This window comes from Physella acuta, unplaced genomic scaffold (assembly GCF_028476545.2).
Source record: "Physella acuta isolate Inbredline_101_S28 unplaced genomic scaffold, ASM2847654v3 ptg000770l, whole genome shotgun sequence".
Classification (NCBI taxonomy): Eukaryota; Metazoa; Mollusca; class Gastropoda; family Physidae; genus Physella; species Physella acuta.
In genome coordinates, this window is record NW_026732288.1 from 267,216 (window position 1) to 285,202 (window position 17,987).

At 31.5% G+C, this 17,987-nt stretch overlaps 1 protein-coding gene across 4 annotated transcripts in view; it reads left to right on the forward strand.

The window, feature by feature from the left end:
• Window positions 1-434: 434 nt before the first annotated feature.
• LOC131950542 (peptidyl-glycine alpha-amidating monooxygenase B) overlaps window positions 435-17,987 on the forward strand; it is a 30,081-nt gene continuing 12,528 nt past the window's right edge. For 2 of the 4 annotated variants that reach the window (XM_059312748.1, XM_059312751.1), the window contains exons 1-26: window positions 447-589; window positions 3,096-3,229; window positions 6,407-6,461; window positions 6,665-6,755; window positions 7,718-7,803; window positions 7,943-8,020; window positions 8,122-8,173; window positions 9,349-9,416; window positions 9,697-9,780; window positions 10,414-10,487; window positions 10,649-10,699; window positions 10,954-11,006; window positions 12,084-12,304; window positions 12,414-12,469; window positions 12,730-12,784; window positions 13,886-13,976; window positions 14,313-14,398; window positions 14,530-14,607; window positions 14,781-14,832; window positions 15,361-15,428; window positions 15,618-15,701; window positions 15,902-15,975; window positions 16,284-16,334; window positions 16,491-16,543; window positions 16,674-16,894; window positions 17,070-17,125. In XM_059312748.1, coding sequence (XP_059168731.1) covers window positions 3,110-3,229; window positions 6,407-6,461; window positions 6,665-6,755; window positions 7,718-7,803; window positions 7,943-8,020; window positions 8,122-8,173; window positions 9,349-9,416; window positions 9,697-9,780; window positions 10,414-10,487; window positions 10,649-10,699; window positions 10,954-11,006; window positions 12,084-12,304; window positions 12,414-12,469; window positions 12,730-12,784; window positions 13,886-13,976; window positions 14,313-14,398; window positions 14,530-14,607; window positions 14,781-14,832; window positions 15,361-15,428; window positions 15,618-15,701; window positions 15,902-15,975; window positions 16,284-16,334; window positions 16,491-16,543; window positions 16,674-16,894; window positions 17,070-17,125 — 2,058 coding nt within the window. In that variant the 5' untranslated portion in view covers window positions 447-589; window positions 3,096-3,109. Of the gene's footprint in view, window positions 590-2,209; window positions 2,258-3,095; window positions 3,230-6,406; window positions 6,462-6,664; window positions 6,756-7,717; window positions 7,804-7,942; window positions 8,021-8,121; window positions 8,174-9,348; window positions 9,417-9,696; window positions 9,781-10,413; window positions 10,488-10,648; window positions 10,700-10,953; window positions 11,007-12,083; window positions 12,305-12,413; window positions 12,470-12,729; window positions 12,785-13,885; window positions 13,977-14,312; window positions 14,399-14,529; window positions 14,608-14,780; window positions 14,833-15,360; window positions 15,429-15,617; window positions 15,702-15,901; window positions 15,976-16,283; window positions 16,335-16,490; window positions 16,544-16,673; window positions 16,895-17,069; window positions 17,126-17,987 lie in introns of those variants that run through there. The other 2 variants (XM_059312749.1, XM_059312750.1) reach the window with 2 other exon arrangements.

Genomic DNA, 17,987 nt, shown 5'->3' on the forward strand with positions numbered 1-17,987 from the left:
ATATATATATATATATATATATATATGTGTGTGTGTGTGTGTGTGTGTGTGTGTCGTTGATTCACTTATTTGTTATTCAAAATACTCATATAAATTGAACTGGCAAAAAGCATTTTTCTTCTATATATATATATATATATATATATATAGCAATTTTTCGCCCACTAAATGGTGTCACTCGGTGCTGTCCGCACCCCCCAACCCCGCCTCGCGACGCCTATGGGTTTAATTGATTTTCAATGGCTTAATAATATTCTGTTATTAGTCCTTTTTTGGACTAGATCTATATATATCAATCAGTACATCAGTATTACATTTTAAATTTTCAAGTTTTTTTTTAGTATCGTAATCGTCTTACTAAAGTAGTATTTTTGTAGTATTGATAATGTCCGATTATGCTATATTATTATCTCCCTTATTCTACCAAACAAATAAAACGTAACGTTTTGTGGTGAAAAAAAAAAGGAACTGATTTAGAGATCTAGTGTGCTGCTCTTTGGTTTCCTTTTAAAATGTTATCTCTTCATACACAGTTTTGTACTTAGGTAAAGATTACATAAAATCGTGATAATTAGATTCTAAATCACAGGTCAGTTACGTGTTTTTTTTCTTCATTTGTAGGAAAGGGGGGGGGGGGGGGCAGTTTAGTTTAGCATTAGCAGACTTTAGTTTTAGAGAGTTTAGATAGAGATATTTATTTACTATTTAGATATCTAGATCTAGAACTAGAATCTAGATATCTTCAAGTAGAGATGCAGTAGAGTTAGATTCTAATCTCTAGATCTAGAATCTAGTAATAATTAATTAATTAATTGGGAAAGAGTAGGCAAGACTAATTTTGTAATTTTAAAATAATAAAATAATCTTGAATCTAAAAGTAAAATCTAATCTAGATTACTAAGATTAGATCTAGATCTAGATCTAGAATTCTAGATTCTACATCTGTTCTAGATTCTCTAAATCTATTAGGCCTATCAATTGTGTATTAGTCGCAGAAACTAACAGATGATATTTACAATATTTAGAATCGACCCAAACCAACCAACGGACTTGTTGCTTTCACTTTCATTAAATTAAACTCACAATCACATTTTATGTGCCACTGCATAGAGTCCTAGAGTAAAGTGGCGTATGCGGACAGTTGCCTCTGTGCGGACACCTTGCTGTTTTTCGCTTAAACAATAATTGTATGAATGTTTTATAGGAAACTAACGCAAACAACACAAAGCATGTCCATTTTTAAACACATCTGAGTCCATTTCTTCTATTTCACTCAATAGGGAGATTAATTGGAATTTTTCAAAGTTGCGATGTATGACGTTTTATGAAAGGGAACCTCACCCGGATGAAGAGCACTAGTCTCCGGATTAGAGGAATAAATCGAACCAATCATAGCTTAGTTAACTGGGTTAACTATAAATAGCTTATATATATATATAGAAAGCTATAAATATCATAGTTAAGGTTGTTTAAGCCATCTTAGAGGAAAAATTGGGGTGTCCGCATCTTTTTTTAGGGTTAACCTTTTGCGGACACTAATGAAAAATCAGAGTAGAATATATTTCTTACACTTTAAGTAAAAAGGAGCTTTGAACTAATCTTGATACTCCAGATTTATATTTAAATTTAAGTCTAAATCTAGATCTATAAGTTTTTAGTAATGTTTTTAGGTTTTAAAAATATTTTTGATCATCAAACGTGTCTATTTCAATCATTTAAATAGAAATAAAATGAACAAAATATGCCTTGTCCGCATAAGGAGCAAGTGTGCGCACAGAAAATAAAATGTAAAAAAAAAGTGCACTTACTGTCCGCACAGAGTCTCACCACTGAAAATGTTAATACATTCAATGCTATGCGTATGAATACAAAATGAATCAGACGTGATTAAACTAGAAAGAATGCGGAGTGAGACGGTACTTTCGGTTTGTTTCTATGTGAAGCGGTTACTGAATGGCGCTCAATGGAAATCGGCACTTCCGTTTTTTTTGCTACGTCTGTCCGCAGACGCCACTTTACTCTAGATTCTACTTGATTTCACACCTAAAGCGTGGAACTATAATTGTACTATCAAACTTTATCAACGTTTATTTGATTCAATTGATAATATTCTATTATTCTAGGCTATAAGAATATTATATTTACAATTAGAGCATTTGAAAGTAAAACAATAATGTCACCGACAGTTTTTCTGTTAACTACTCCTTCATCCAGTGGGACGGAGTGGTCTAGCAGTAGAGAGCTGGACTGCTAACCCGTAAGTCTCGAGTTCGAATCTGGGTTCAATTCAGTAGACCGTCCTTGAGTCCACCCAACTCTGATGGGTACCTTACTCACGTTAGGGAGAGTAAAGGCGGCTGGGCACAGTGCTGACCACTATCTCTTCATATGCCGAGGTCACAGAAACAAGTGAACTCTACTTCACTTGTCTTATAGACCGTCAAGTTTGAAAGGGAACTTTACTTACTTACTACTTCTTCATCCAACCATTCTTAACTCAACATAGATCTATATTGGGTTTTCATTTTGTTTTTTCTTCTATGTAAATGCTGTATTAGGCAGCTCTTTGACTTTATCACTATAATCTAGAACCTCACTCGCCAGTATACAGTTCTTAATAACCAAGTTAATGTAGAATAATATTAAAATGACAGTAATTTAACTTTATCCAATATGTAGGCCTATATTTTTTAAAAATAGTATTAGAATCTGTTTCTAAAATGTTCTTTACAATAGTAAAAAAAAATGTCAAAACTTTAGGCTTATAAACTTAATTTGTTTAAACTTTGCTTTACCATTTTTAAATGTAGCTTTATTCTAACCAGAACTAATGACATTAGAATTTTGAAGTTAAAAGCAAAAATTGTGTTAAACAAAAGGCACACTCAGGCCCAAATGTAGAAATTTAAAACAATGGTGACAAAGAAAATATCTTAAATAAAATCCCTTAAAATGGATATTATGTTCATTAAAGCAACTTTCCATTTCATTTGTAAAACTAAGCAAAAAAATAGTCCCACGAAAATTTTAAACTTATTATATTTTAAAGTGTTTTGTAACAATTAATAATAAATTATATTTTCCCCACAACTTAGGTAAACACTCAAACATGATGCTAACAAAGACTACCTGCTGTCTACTGATGTTGTTAGCAGGGATTACAACAGCAGTGCAAGTCAGTGAACCAAGAACAGAGGATATTTTAATGCCTGGGGCCAAACCTCAGCAGGTACATTCTATAACATTTTTTCTATATCAATAGGTTTAATGTTTTACCCACAGAAAATGTTACATTACCTAGAGCAAAGCATGTTTTGTGCTTATACCTTGTTACAGTTACAGATCTGTGTTGTATTATTTATTTAACACATACATTTCTTTGTTATATTATTGAACACTCGCTATTAAGAGTTATATTATTTAACACTTAACCGGCATGTACATGGTGCCTTAAACACAAACAGCTACAGGTTTTTGGAGCTTTTAAATACATGTTTTTAGCTTTTTTTTATGCAGACTAATGTATGTAATAGCTATCTGCTGGCATGTTCTGCTCTACTTGTAAACTGGTTCATTGAGGAAGTGTTAAGGATGAGTGGGCAGTGTACCCCAACATAACATGTTTACAGAGTTTGTTTGCTGTTACTAGTGAATCATAAGATAAGAATAATTTATTCAAGGAACCAAAAGAAAACATGTACATATTGTCTAGATGAATTCTGTCCTATGCAATATGGCAAAAACATTTTATTGAAGCTTTGTTTCCTAATCTCAGATTTTAACACCTTAGTCTGGCAAGCAAATGTAATTGCTTGGTTAAAAGGATTTAGATAATTCAAAATAGAATTCCTCTTTCAAGAGTATTATTCACAGTAGCTGTTTTTAAATTATAGATTGTTGTATTTTATTTTCTTCATGGTAGTCTGAAAATATTTTATTTCATTTTTAGTCACATGATCATATTACAATATTTACTCCAGCCGTTGTGAACAAATATAACTTAATTAGGCTTAGCACAGATCTATGTATTATTGTATTATTTGCTTGCAACAGCAGAGAGATGTGTATGTTCTTGCAGCTGTGTATTGATTTTCTTTGCTCCCTAAGGTGGGGGTAAGATAAAATTTCTGGTGGTTGTAACTATAGGTTAACCTGTTTGTGCAGTTACATTGCATTGTTTAAACAAATTTCTATTTACATGTCATTTGCAAAAAGAATAAAAAGGCTTCTAAACAAACATAATATTGGCAGATGTTAATATATGTCATGATTTAGATTAAGGGCATGGGCGGGTGTACTTTTCGTCATAAATCCACTAAATCATCGATTTCCCACTTTTACTTGATCTATACAGAATAACCATCGTTGAATCTAAAAATGACATTGTTATGACCCTGAAAACATTATTTATTTATGAAAAACCGGGTTCAAAGTAGTGTGTTCAGGGTAATTTGTTCACTTTTTCGGTAAAAATAGCCATTTTTCGACCTAGAAAAGTACTATTAGATTTTGCGGAAGCCTAATGTGTTTCATATCAATGGAAAGGCCGTGACCTCCTTTCTTTATTTGTTCTAAAATTAAAGGACCAATCAAAATACCTATTTTAATGTGATTATTTTTCTACGTCATAAAGTTGTTTATTTTACTCAGTCGGGTTTTTCCGGTATGCAAATTTTTGACCTCAATTTTTTCATTGGCATTCAACGGCGGAAGCTAGTTAGCGATTGGTCGTTTCGCTTCGTAAGTAAACAATCCCTTAGTTTCAGCGCGTTGCTAAGTTTGATCTAGTTTTGTTTCTCTAAGCTTCTGTGAAATACTTACATTATTTTAACATATAATTATTTAAATTAAATATACTTTTAACAGTTTAGATTAGTTTGTGTGAATTATCATAAGCAGTCAGACGATTTAATTTGTTTCTCTTTCGATAATGGGTAGAACAAAACACTCGCTAAAAATAGATACACACATCTAACGAATTTACTAAAGCAAAGGCACGTCCGAATGCAACTGATTGCATCTACCTCTACTCAATCTAGCACTATTCAGACAAGCACTGGTGCAGATGTAATATGCACATTTACTAAGAAACTGCGGCAATGTAAGACAGTTTTTACAGACAGAAGAAAGCACTGTTACATCTAGTATGGTAGTGCTAATTGTAAACAACAGCCATGCAGAATTATTGTCGACTGTGATTTGCTTCTTGATGTTATCAATACATTTCCTTGCCCAGAGTGTAACTGTGATGTAGTGGCTACTATTGATGAAAAAAGTGTAAAGGGTTTGCTTCAAGCATGGTGTGGCAGTAATAAAAATGTTGTAAACCGTATGTATACAACTGCAAAAGAATCCAGAACAAGGCCATTCATAATAAACAAAGACATCGTCTTATCATAATTGGCTTTAGACATGAGACCATGCAAAATATACTGCTGTTTCTGCGATAGCATAATTCAGTATTGGGCCCATGCATGCTATAGAATTGCTGTCAAAAGAAGGAAACCATAGTCGAAGACTCAGTGAAGGACGCCAAAAAAGACGCCTTCGCAACAGCTTTACTACAGCTCTAGGTACAACAAAGAAAGCCAGAAAAAAAGGAAACTAACAGCTGAACAAGCTCAGAAGAAATATATTCAGCAGCACCATACTTCAGGCAATAAATGTGGTCAATTTTAGTGACATACAGCTGTAAATTTTCTTTTTTTGCAACTTTTTGTTGGTTTTTTGCGTTTTTCTCAGTTTGATACTTTTGTGTACAATTAGTGAAATAACTTTGTTAATAATTATCAGAACTGAACTAAATTTGCTCCAGTTACTCTGTATATATGTTCAAATAAAACTGATAGAACACTTTTGGAAATTTAAAAAAAAAATTTTTTTTATTGTTGAAATAGTGAAAAAATTGGACGAAATAATGAAATTTTTACAGTGATGTATAGGAAAAAAAAGTAAAAAAAAAACTATCGTCTTTTTTGAAAATGTAATCTATCAGAAGTGTTAAACACATGTGTCTTCAGACTATATTAAGTTTTTATGAAATTTGTACAAACCATTTTTGAGTTATTTCCATTTAAAAATCGTCAATAAAATCCAATATGGCCGCCGTCACCATGGCAACGGAGGATTTAAAAAATTAAAAAAAATATTTTTATGCTTATCTCTTTGAGTTATAACTATTAGCCAAGTATTACATCTTTAGACTCGGAAATAAGGAAGTTGGTACTCATCACCCGCCCATGCCCTTAAATTCATCATTTCTGTTCTGTTGAATATTAGTTCACTTGTTGCTACAGCTAAACAGGCAAAAATTGTGAATAAATTATTTATTACATAAATAGGCATACTTGACATTCTATTCTTTCATGAACAAAGCTCAGCTTACAAACAATTTTATCTGTTTCAGATGGATGCTTACCTCTGTACAGCTCATCCTGTCTCTGATGTTGAAGCATATATCTGTAAGATTTTTCATGTATTTTCTCATTGCTTCAAATTTGGTGTCTAAGCAAAGATATTTTAAATTTAGAGAAACTAAATTGAAAAAAAAAAGTTTTTTAGCAGATATTCCATCCTTTGTGCATGACCAGATAACAGAAAATATACCAACAGTTTGTTAAGTGTGCTGTATCTAGAAAGTTACCTGTTGTTTTACTTTTACTAGATAAATTTGAGGCTTTGGCTGATGCAACAACTGCTCATCACATGTTGCTCTATGGTTGTGATGGACCAGCTTTTTCTAGTCTAGAAATATGGTAGGTCTAAATCAATTGTCTTGGTTTCTAGAACAAGTAAATGACTGAAGGGATAATTCAATAATATATAGGGAAAACCAGTCTAGCCCCACACATTAGTTCCCTATTGTATTATACAAACTAGTTTAAAAAGTTGTATATTTTAAGTAGAAAAATTCTCATATCTTTAGGGATATAATCTTCACCCATTATCATTGCTATGTAATTGTACCAAAGAGTATTCAACATCGTTGATTTTAATTTTACTTAAAGCCTATCTAAAAAACATATGCTTATATAATGATAGAAATGCAACTATTTTAAAGTTTAATATTTAATTGCCTAATCAATTGCAAATTCTATAAGAGTATTGAATAATTAGTTTTTGAATTTTTTTTAGCGAGAATCACACAAGACAGGGTTGAATTATTTTATCTATATATATAATTCTCTTCTTGGAGACCATAGAAAACACCAAGCTGTAAGCGCACCTCCTAGCAGCCCCCTCTCTTCCTCTCTAGGCATATCGCTACCACACCCACCCCCACATGGTGTGGTGAGCTGTGGTTCACGCTAAATGTTTACAATCATAGAGCCGGCTTTAGTGACGGCTGTTAAGGGCATATATTTTAGTTTGAAATGATTTTAAACCTAGGGGAGGTAACTAAGAGGAGGCTGCTTTCAACGGGGGGGGGGGGGGTAGGGGTTGGGAGAAAGGAGGGTTTTAGTGTTTTGAAGCAAATATTTTCAGTGGCAGCATTCAAATTATGAATAACTGAAAAGTAGAAAATAAAACAACTAAATAGCGTTGTATGATTCGCCACTGGTCGGCTCGTAATTAATAAATCAAGATAAACTGTATTGGTGTTTACAGATGATGTTATGACCCTTGTTTCAAAAAGTTAAATATAAAAGCTAAACATGGTTTATAATATTTTGATCCTACATTAACTATGAAGTAAAATGTAGACAATTCTTTTCAGGCCCTGTCATGTTATGTGTAAAGGATCAAAATCTTCCATTTTATTTGCTTGGGCTAAAAATGCACCACCTACAGTTTTACCTAAAGGTATTTCCATTTTATATGAATATTTCAATTTGCAACTTGTTTAAGAATTAGTTTATGAATTTGTACATGTTTCTCATTAAAAACATATACTATACTTCTCTGGAAAGTGAAAATGCATTGTCTTTCAATTGTTTTGTAGATGTTGGTTTCAGAATTGGTTCAAACACAAGTATCAAAACATTGGTTCTACAAGTTCACTATGCCAAACAGTTTGAAGGTGATATTTATATATTTTTTTCTCACATGTAAATCATTTAGTTTTAAACATGTTTAAGGCAGGATTAACATTTTTAAAATTGTCTGATTTCTTTTGTCTAGAATCTGATCCAGCAGATCACTCTGGTATGAAGATTTATATCACACAGACAAAGTAAGTAATTTCAGCTATATGATATGATAGCTTTGTTGCTCTTTTGACATGACCAATGACTGTTGCATAACTGTGCAAATGCACTAAAGCGCTGTGCTATAGGTTGGGTAATTACCTTATTATCTCACTTCTTCAGAGAGGTACTTGGTTTGAAGTCTTGGATTTTGATTACATGTCTATTTTTAAATTTAAAAAAAACTGGTTTGGGGATCTGCATTGTCCAATGGTGAGGGTATTTTTTGTTCCTTTGGCAGTATGGCCATTAGCATTATCAATATGTTCTGCCATATATGGCAAGGTAGATGATTTAGTATCTCCATGTGCCCCCCCCCCCCCCCCCCAAAAAAAATATTTTTGTTAATACTTATTTACTTCACAATATAACTGTTGTTGTCTAACAGCTCGGCCATTTCTCTTAAAAATGTGTAGTAACATGAGAAAGATATTTATTCTCTAAGGAATTCTATATGTAAATAGTAGATAATCAGAGTTAAAATCTTCACAATAAGTGTTTTACCATAGTTTTTCAACTACATTGATTTGTTTGTTTTTATGCAGCATCATTACCCCAGGCTAACCTGTAAGGAGTTGGGTAAATTTGAGAGCACTTGTAACCCACTCTGCAGTCCTATTAGTGGTCATACCTTGGTAGCTTTTGTTTTTTTCCAACCCTTCACCCATTTACTTTTTTCTGTGAAATACCATTCTTTAAAAATGAGGGCACTTTTTTTAAATAAATGAAATTGTTTATGTGAATGAATCAGTGTAAAATTACTAATTATATTTTCTTTAATCTCCTTTACTGTAACATTCTTGTAAAATTGGTTCATGGAAAAAGTTACCAAGATGGATACAATAGTTTAAATTGAGACATTTCAATAATAGAAAAAATATCATCCTCATCTTTCCCAAAACTCACTAAATGCACTTCAATGCTTTTTCCAAAAGAATGCTTCCTTTATTATTAATGCAATATTTGGAGGTGAAAAAATGGTTTTGTAGGCACTATTTACATGCACATAATTTGTTTTGTTTTTGCATACCATTAGACTTTTACTTGGCATTTTTTTGTTTTTTAATAAACTGATTATTTTTTTTATATTTTTAAGGGAGATTTTTAAGTATATTAAGTACTAACACTGCATTCAATTACAATCTACCAATTTATTCTGTAGACCACAGTTTGTTGCTGGGATTTTTCTTCTAATGGACACATCATTTACTATTCCTAATGGCAAGAAAAGTAAGTTTGATGAACTCACTGTTTTCAAACCAAATTTTGTCTTTGAAAAATATCCCAACAATTACTATACATTTAGATTTTTCTTATTACCTATTCTTTAGTTTTACTTTGACAGTTTAAAATACCAACTATATTTTTATTTTACAATTTCATAGAAATACCATTGTATTCCTATTTACAATGTTATTATCATGTATATTACCCTTCTCCATTGTTAAGTTTATATGGAACATCTAAATATTAATTTTTTCTAAAAATAATTGCGTCATTTTTCTTCTAGCTTATCCTGTTGATATCTCATGTGAAAATTATATGGATGCAAGTATTTTCCCCTTTGCTTACAGAACTCATGCACATGGTTTAGGTTAGTTTCTGTTTGAAGACGGTTATATTGGAATAATTTTTTTTTCTCATTAATTAAGGTGTTATTGTTTAGTATGCCCATGTGTGTGATGTTGTTATTGTAATATATTTATTTGTAAGCTTTTGTTATTGTTGTTAATTGCATGTGTTGTCTTAGTAACTTTTCAGTAAACTGTTCATATCAATGTATTAGGGATGTTTTGTGTTATTATTCATACTTGTATAAAAATTGTCTGAAAACTAATATATAGTGCAGTTTTTTCTCTATTATCACTGTATGGATATAAGAGCTAGTGTAATTTTTTTTTTAATTTTATAATTTCCTTTAATTTTGTTTTTGTTTTACACATTGTTCTTTATGTTCAGAGAATAGAAAACAATAGTTTCAAACTAAGGCATTTAGTTATTTCTTGTTAGCAAAATATTTTTTAAAGGGGCTATTTATATCTGGGGTATGAAATATCACTTGCGCAATATAAATTTTGTTTGTAGTCAAAAACCAGAAAACCTGTACACATTTTTATTGGGAAATTGTTAAAATATTTAACCAACCCTTAAAAGCAGAGCTGAAACTTAATGTATCAACCAAAAGAATTTTTTAATAAAATATTTGCATTTAATTATAAATGTTTAGGTCGTGTCATTACTGGATATCAGTATAATGGAACTTATCATGAAATTGGCAAGGGAAATCCTCAGTGGCCTCAGGTGCTTAAAAAAAACTTTTTTTAAAAATTATCATTATTGAAAATATTTATAAGAAATACCATCTGTTTGAGAGATTTAATTAGTTTAGAAATGTCATCAGTTATATGAATATTTTATTTAGATGAAGAATCATATCTCTAATTGTTGTTATTATATTTCAGGCATTTTATCCTGCAAACAAAAACATTGAAGTTAAACCAGGAGATTTTCTGGTAAATGATTTTCACATTAACCATTGTGTTTTAAATTATTACTCTACTTCATACTTTCTACTAACAGAAGAATTATACAAAACCTGAAAGCAGTTATCTCTAATTCTTTGTAGGTCTACACAAACAACATTCATGAACATCACTTTTTCATCTTTTCATTGTTATATTCTCCATGACATATTCCTCTGCCAGTCATGGGTAGCACTGAAATATTTTATGATAACTGCTAATAAACAAAGCTTGTTTTTTTTTAGGCAGCAAGATGCACTTATGACTCTACCTCTATGGTTTATCCTGTTTCTGTTGGGTAGGTTTTTGTCAAACTTCGTGAAAATAAATGTGTCCTCTGTAATGTTGATTATACTCAGTGTGGCATTAAACAGGGCTTCTGGTTCACTTGTTACTTGGGAGGATCCATGAGGGACAGACATACCACAGTCAGGAATATTATTTCTCTAGAATTTTATTTGTTTGTATTTTAAACAACTGTTAAACTCATAGCAAGCCATAGCATTCAAGTTCCCTGTCAGCATAGTGATGAAATAAATTATTAAGACATGGGAATCTAATCAGTGGAATTATCATGCAATTACAATGAGAGTATACAATCAAATACTTTACTCACATGGTGTTAAAAACCAAAGGATGAAACATTAATATACATATAAACCTGAGGTCAAATGGTAGAAATGGGCTGAACTACTATACATCTAGACCCCGCAATGTAGGGGGGCAGGCCATTAAGGGCCCAAAATCTGACCCAAAAAAAAAACAATTGCATCTTGATAGACTAGTGGTTTTGTAAAAAAAAAAAAAACTTCTACAGCAGTGATTGTTCTACCTTATATTGTTCTACCGTAACTAACACACACTTATGTGTAGAAAAAAAATAAAACAACTACATGTGCTGTAGTGTGAAAGATAAGCAAACCTTTAGACCACTTCAATGTCTAATGCCACTCCTTAAATAGTCTAATAGCTCATTTAAATTGTTTTGTACTAAGTAAATTAAAAAGCAATTTGTTCTGTTAATTATTATTTATTAAAGTAAGGCATTGTAAAGAATGACAGCTATAAAAAGGAATTTATTCAAAATTAATAATATAATTGCGTATAAACATTAGACGTGTTCTCTTTGTATGTGTGTTTGCGATGAGTCCCAAAAGATAGAATTTGTGTCAAATATTTTTACAGATATAACCCCTCAAACACACCACATTTTAGAGTGTCAAAAAGTTAAAAACCATCATTTTAAAACTTAAGGAATGAATTTGTTCTTAGAATCTATAGAGTTCTTGACATACCAACTTTCAAAAAAGCTCATTTTACAAAATGAATTTTTTTTTACAAACTGTGTAAAAACTTGTTCTATTGTGTTTGACAGGTCAACAGGCAATGATGAGATGTGCAACTTCTACATAATGTTTTACACAGACAGCTCTGTACAAGACCCTTCTGGTTCTTGTGGAGGTAATGATATACCTGAAATCACTGGAAAACATTTCCCTCTTGATGTCAGTGATCCACTACCACCTAACCCTGACTTGGAGGAAGAGGCAAAGGGAACACATCACCATGGTGGAATGTCTGGTTCACATAGCACAGGTATAGTACACAGCATTGTCTTTCTAGTTCACAAAATTACTTTATATCTTGTTTTTGTTTACTTAGTTGTTATTTTGTGCGGCTGATATGATTTTTTTTCTCTATTCAGTGATTAATGACACTCAGACTGAAGAAATTTTAATGAGAGGAGCCAAACCTACACAGGTAATTACAAATTGTTTTTAACAGTCTATAAGTGAGTTTTACTTTAGTATGTCACTGGCAAGGTGAAGGCTCTACTGCTTTTGTTGTGACAGTTTGCATCTATCCCTTATTAATTATAGTTATCAGTGGGTGTGCTTTGACTGATTGACATTATAGAATTAGCTTAAAAGCTTCTAAATAATGCATAGTTTAAACTGATAAAGAGGTAAATTATGTTCATAGAGCTTTTAGAAATATTTTATTATATTATCCCTTTTTAGCCTGATGCCTATCTTTGCACAGCCTACCATTTAGATCAGGAAGAATACTTTATATGTAAGTAAATATACTATGCTTAGCTGCTAATGAAAATAACCAGTTCTATTGTACTAACTTTAGTGAAAATTGAATTTTGTGTCCATTTACTGGGAATTCAGATGACATGCTGCTCACACATATCATAAAGGTAGTAGACCTCTGTCTTACTCATCTATAGTTGACATGAAACTAAACATGCATGCATGGTCCACTTGTCCATACAAACAGTTAAATATAATTTACTCAACCCACTCCTCTATCTATCTATCTATCTATCTATCTATATATATATATATATATATATATATATATATATATATATATATATATATATATATGGGAGAGTGTAGGCGGACCAGTGTACTCTGTCACAGATGTTTGCTATAAAATCACAAAAGCAGCTTAACAGAATTGTTTGTACTTTTTATGTCTGACTTATAGATTTTGTTGCATTTACTGAATTCATTTACATTACATGGTTTTTTTTAACTAGAAAATAGTTCTCTGAAGATGTGTTTATAGTTTTCATTCTGCCCAGTGTGTACATCAGGTCATTGTGTGAAAATTGCTAGACTCCACCCAGACACTGGCTATTCACATATTACATTCAGACCTGTCAAACATGCCTGTTGTATCTGACTTGTTGACTGTAAGATGGTCAGCATCAGGTCATTGTTAGAACTATAATCGTTGCTCAGCTCTCTCCATACAATATACTGTGACATGTCAAACCTGCTGTGAGATGTTTGCTAATAACAATAGTAAGAATGTTGAATAATTAGTGCTAATAACAATAGTAAGGATGTTGAATAATTGGTGCTAATAACAATAGTAAGGATGTTGAATAATTGGTGCTAATAACAATAGTAAGGATGTTGAATAATTGGTGCTAATAACAATAGTAAGGATGTTGAATAATTGGTGCTAATAACAATAGTAAGGATGTTGAATAATTGGTGCTAATAACAATAGTAAGGATGTTGAATAATTGGTGCTAATGAGAGCTGTAAGGATGTTGAATAATTGTTGCTAATGAGAGCTGTAAGGATGTTGAATAATTGTTGCTAATGAGAGTTGTAAGGATTTTGTATAAACTGTTAACAAAATCTTTTATTCCAGATAAGTTTGAAGCTTTGGCTGATGTAGCTACAGTTCATCATATGTTGCTTTATGGCTGTAATGGTGAACCTTACAGTACAGAAAGTATCTGGTCAGTAAATATGTGACTATTTTATAGAACATTCAGGTCTAGTCACTCAAATTATAATCATGGAGTATATATACATCATGTAGTTTTTACATTGGCATTACACATCTAGTAATACTATATATATATATATATATATATACATATATATATATATATATATATATATATATATATATATATATATATATATATATATATATATATATATATATATATATATATATATATATATATATATATATATATATATATATATACATATATATATATATATATATATATATATATATATATGGTAGCACTTTTTAAAGACATTCTCTTTCAACATCTGTTCAGGCATTGTCCAGCCATGTGTAAAGATGCTCAACCCTCAATTTTATTTGCTTGGGCTAAAAATGCTCCACCAACAGTCCTACCACCAAGTAAGCTTTGTCGTTCCTTTAATTGTTTTTTATAAAGTTAATGCTTCTACGAAGTGACGATAATTTGTATAGTTTTTCTGTAATTTACTTTTACAACATTAATTTTAGAATTTTCTCATTTTCAATTGCAGGTGTTGGATTTAGGATAGGAAAAAAGAGCAGCATTAAAACATTGGTACTCCAAGTACACTATGCCAAGTCTTTCACTGGTTGGTCTTTTCTTTTATTTAAATATTCTTGTCAAAGGACTTAAGTTCATAGTTTTGGATATTCAGTGTTTACTTAGCAAGATAACCCTATTTCTAAAGCTTTTCCTTTTTTTCTATTAGCTCTGGTCTAAATGTCTGCTGTCTAAATTTTAATTAATTTTTATAATTGTTAGCTAATGAAAAAGAAGACACATCTGGAATTAAGCTTTATACAACCCATCAAAAGTGAGTATCATTTAAAATAAATGTGATTGATAAAAGACGTTTTATAATTGTTTCATGGTGCACTTTGTTATGTACATCCAGGCAGTGTGTTATGTTTGTTTTAACTCACAGTCTATTAGGAAAAAATGAAAATTTTTTTGTATAAAAGTTTAATTGCTTCTTGAAACCAAGTGCTTTATATGTTTGGTAAGTACCCTTTCAGATCTGATGGTCTAAAGGACAGATTAAGTAGTTCATCTCTTACTCCTCTGCATACTAAATGACAATGGGGTCATTTCTATATTCCTGTATACTTTCACTGACTCAAATGTGATGCTCAAAAGAGCTTATAGACTCAGGGGTGTACTACAAACCAAGCCAGAACCAAGCTGATGATTTTAGTGTTGGCTATTGTGTACTCCACCATTTAACTACACCATCCCATATTTACAAACATAGTATAATTTTTTTACATCAACAATATTCTCTTGAACTATGATCAAAAATTTTTTAGTCAGCTAATATATTTCATAATTGAATTATTTTAAGGCAAGATTTTGTGGCTGGTATATTTTTATTGGCGGATTCATCCTTCTCTATCCCCAATGGGAACCCAGGTAAGCTGTAGTAAGTTAATACACATGGTTTAATATTGTAAGTCTCTAAATTTATAAATCCATTTATAAATTTTGGGAAACAAATTTAATACTATTAAACTAATTTACCAAGATAATATTTTTAACAAAATTCAAGTACTTCTACTATCTTTTCAGCAAACCTGTTTCAATGTATGTCATTCTTTTCAGCTTATCCAGTGGATATAAGTTGTAAATTTCCAATGCAGAAGAGTATTGTACCATTTGCTTACAGGACACATGCCCATGGATTAGGTAAGTTCATATCTGCAACTTTTCAACACTTTTAGATATTATTATTAATGTCATAGATTACATCACGTAATGTAAGTTTGTGGTGAACTATTACTGCACAATGGGCATGATTCTGCAGACACCAGTATAGACCATATAGGTTTAAAATTATACGTTTTAAATTAATAACACTCGGTTTCTTTTTTATTCTTTGATATTAGGACGTGTTATAACAGGATATCAATATAATGGGACACATCACACAATTGGAAAAGGCAACCCACAGTGGCCACAGGTATGAGTAGAATGACAGAGTGTAGTGCATGTATATGATCTAATGGTGTAAAATTCCTATAAGCAAGTCCACTGGAAACAGTCAATGCAATGAGTTTCTATTTCCGCATTTTTCTATTGTGCTTTTTTAAAAGCTAAGGCTAGAATATCAACAACACAAGAACCATTCACTTGTAACATGGTGGCTGGTGACTTTTGGATTGGCAAGCATGGGTTCTGCTGCTAGAATGTATTTTCCCTAATACTCTTGGGTTCTAAGCTTCGACCTCATTGATACATACATTAAAAATGTTTATTATTTTGTTCTAGACATTTTATCCTGTTCAAGAAAAAATAGAGATTAAACCAGGAGATTCATTGGTAAGTTTTTATTTTGTATTAGTTCTAATTTTTCTATTGGAGCTGAAACAGAAACACCATAAGTTATACCAGAATCTCAAAAACTGATGTACATTTATAACATTTCAAGTTATTGAGATCTCACAGGATTTGTAGCTTGTTCCATATCTTCTCTAGGCAGCAAGATGTACTTATGATTCAACTTCTATGGACAAGCCAGTCAATGTTGGGTAAGGACTTTATTTCTGATTGGCATAATATATGCATTAAATAAATCAATTTTTAAGTACATAAGTAGTTTCCTCCATTGCTAGCCATACAGGCCCTGACTGTAGACACTTGTCCTATTTTGTTTGACAGGTCAACTGGCAATGATGAGATGTGCAACTTCTACATAATGTTTTACACAGACAGCTCTGTACAAGACCCTTCTGGTTCTTGTGGAGGTAATGATATACCTGAAATCACTGGGAACAATTTCCCTCCTGATGTTAGTGTTCCACTACCACCCAACCCTGACTTGGAGGAAGAGGCAAAAGGACCACATCACCATGGGGGGCCATCTGGCACACACAACACAGGTACAGCCTACAGCACTGACTTTCAACTACACATTGCCACCTTTTAGCTAAATATTTCTTACTTACCATGTTATCTGAAAGTTACTAACCCAAGTACACAGTTTGCTATTGAATACATGTTTATTAATGAGGAGTAACTATCTGCTTAATTTTTAAAAAATTGTTTTCTTTTCAGTAATTGACGATACCCAGACCGAAGAAATTTTAATGAAAGGAGCTAAACCAACAGAGGTAGTTTCACATTCTTTATAAGAGGTGTAACATAAATCTATATCAGTTGTCTGTTTTCTTTTGAGAGTAAATTTTTCTGAAATATTATGCTAAAAAATGCACCAAACGTTTTTACTGATGATTTATGGAAATTGTTTTATCCATATGCAAAAAGTGGTCCACCTTAAAAAATAAATATTTTACTGCTGACTTATTCAACAGTTATTCTGAGTTTATTACTTCTAGGTAATAAAAAGAGTACTTTATCTTAGGTTTGACAATTTTAGAGACATTTTTTACAAAGACAAAATAAGGTTAATAAATGTTAAAAAGTTAAATGTAGTGTAAAATAATCAAGTAAAAAGACCAAAGACCTACTAAACTTTGGTTACCACAATTTATCAAGGCAGAACGAATTGTTTTAAACTTATTTTTCCATTAATATAAATCGTACTTAAAATGTTTAAAAAAACACAGAAAACCCTTAAATTGTTTAATTCAGTTTTGTGTCATAAAATTAGCTTTTTTAGGGTGGATGCTGTGATAGCCTAGATAACTATATGACGAGACTAAAACAGAATGTAATAAGGACCAAGGACGATTTAAATTTAGTTTATATTGACAGTAGTATATGGTCGGAGAGTGTGGTTTTTTTTTATTTACTTGATAGTATCTGTGGAGTGTGAGTATTACTATTACATGACAAAAATAGAGATTACATAGGAGACAAGACAAAAGAGTTGGGGGTACAGCATAAAAGGAATTATGCATTTGTAGTGGAGTTGTATTTAATTAGATTAAAGTTTTATATTTTGTTGTTATTCTTGAGTGAGTTCATTGTTTATTACGTACGGAATCAAGAACAGTTCTGATCTCTTTACAA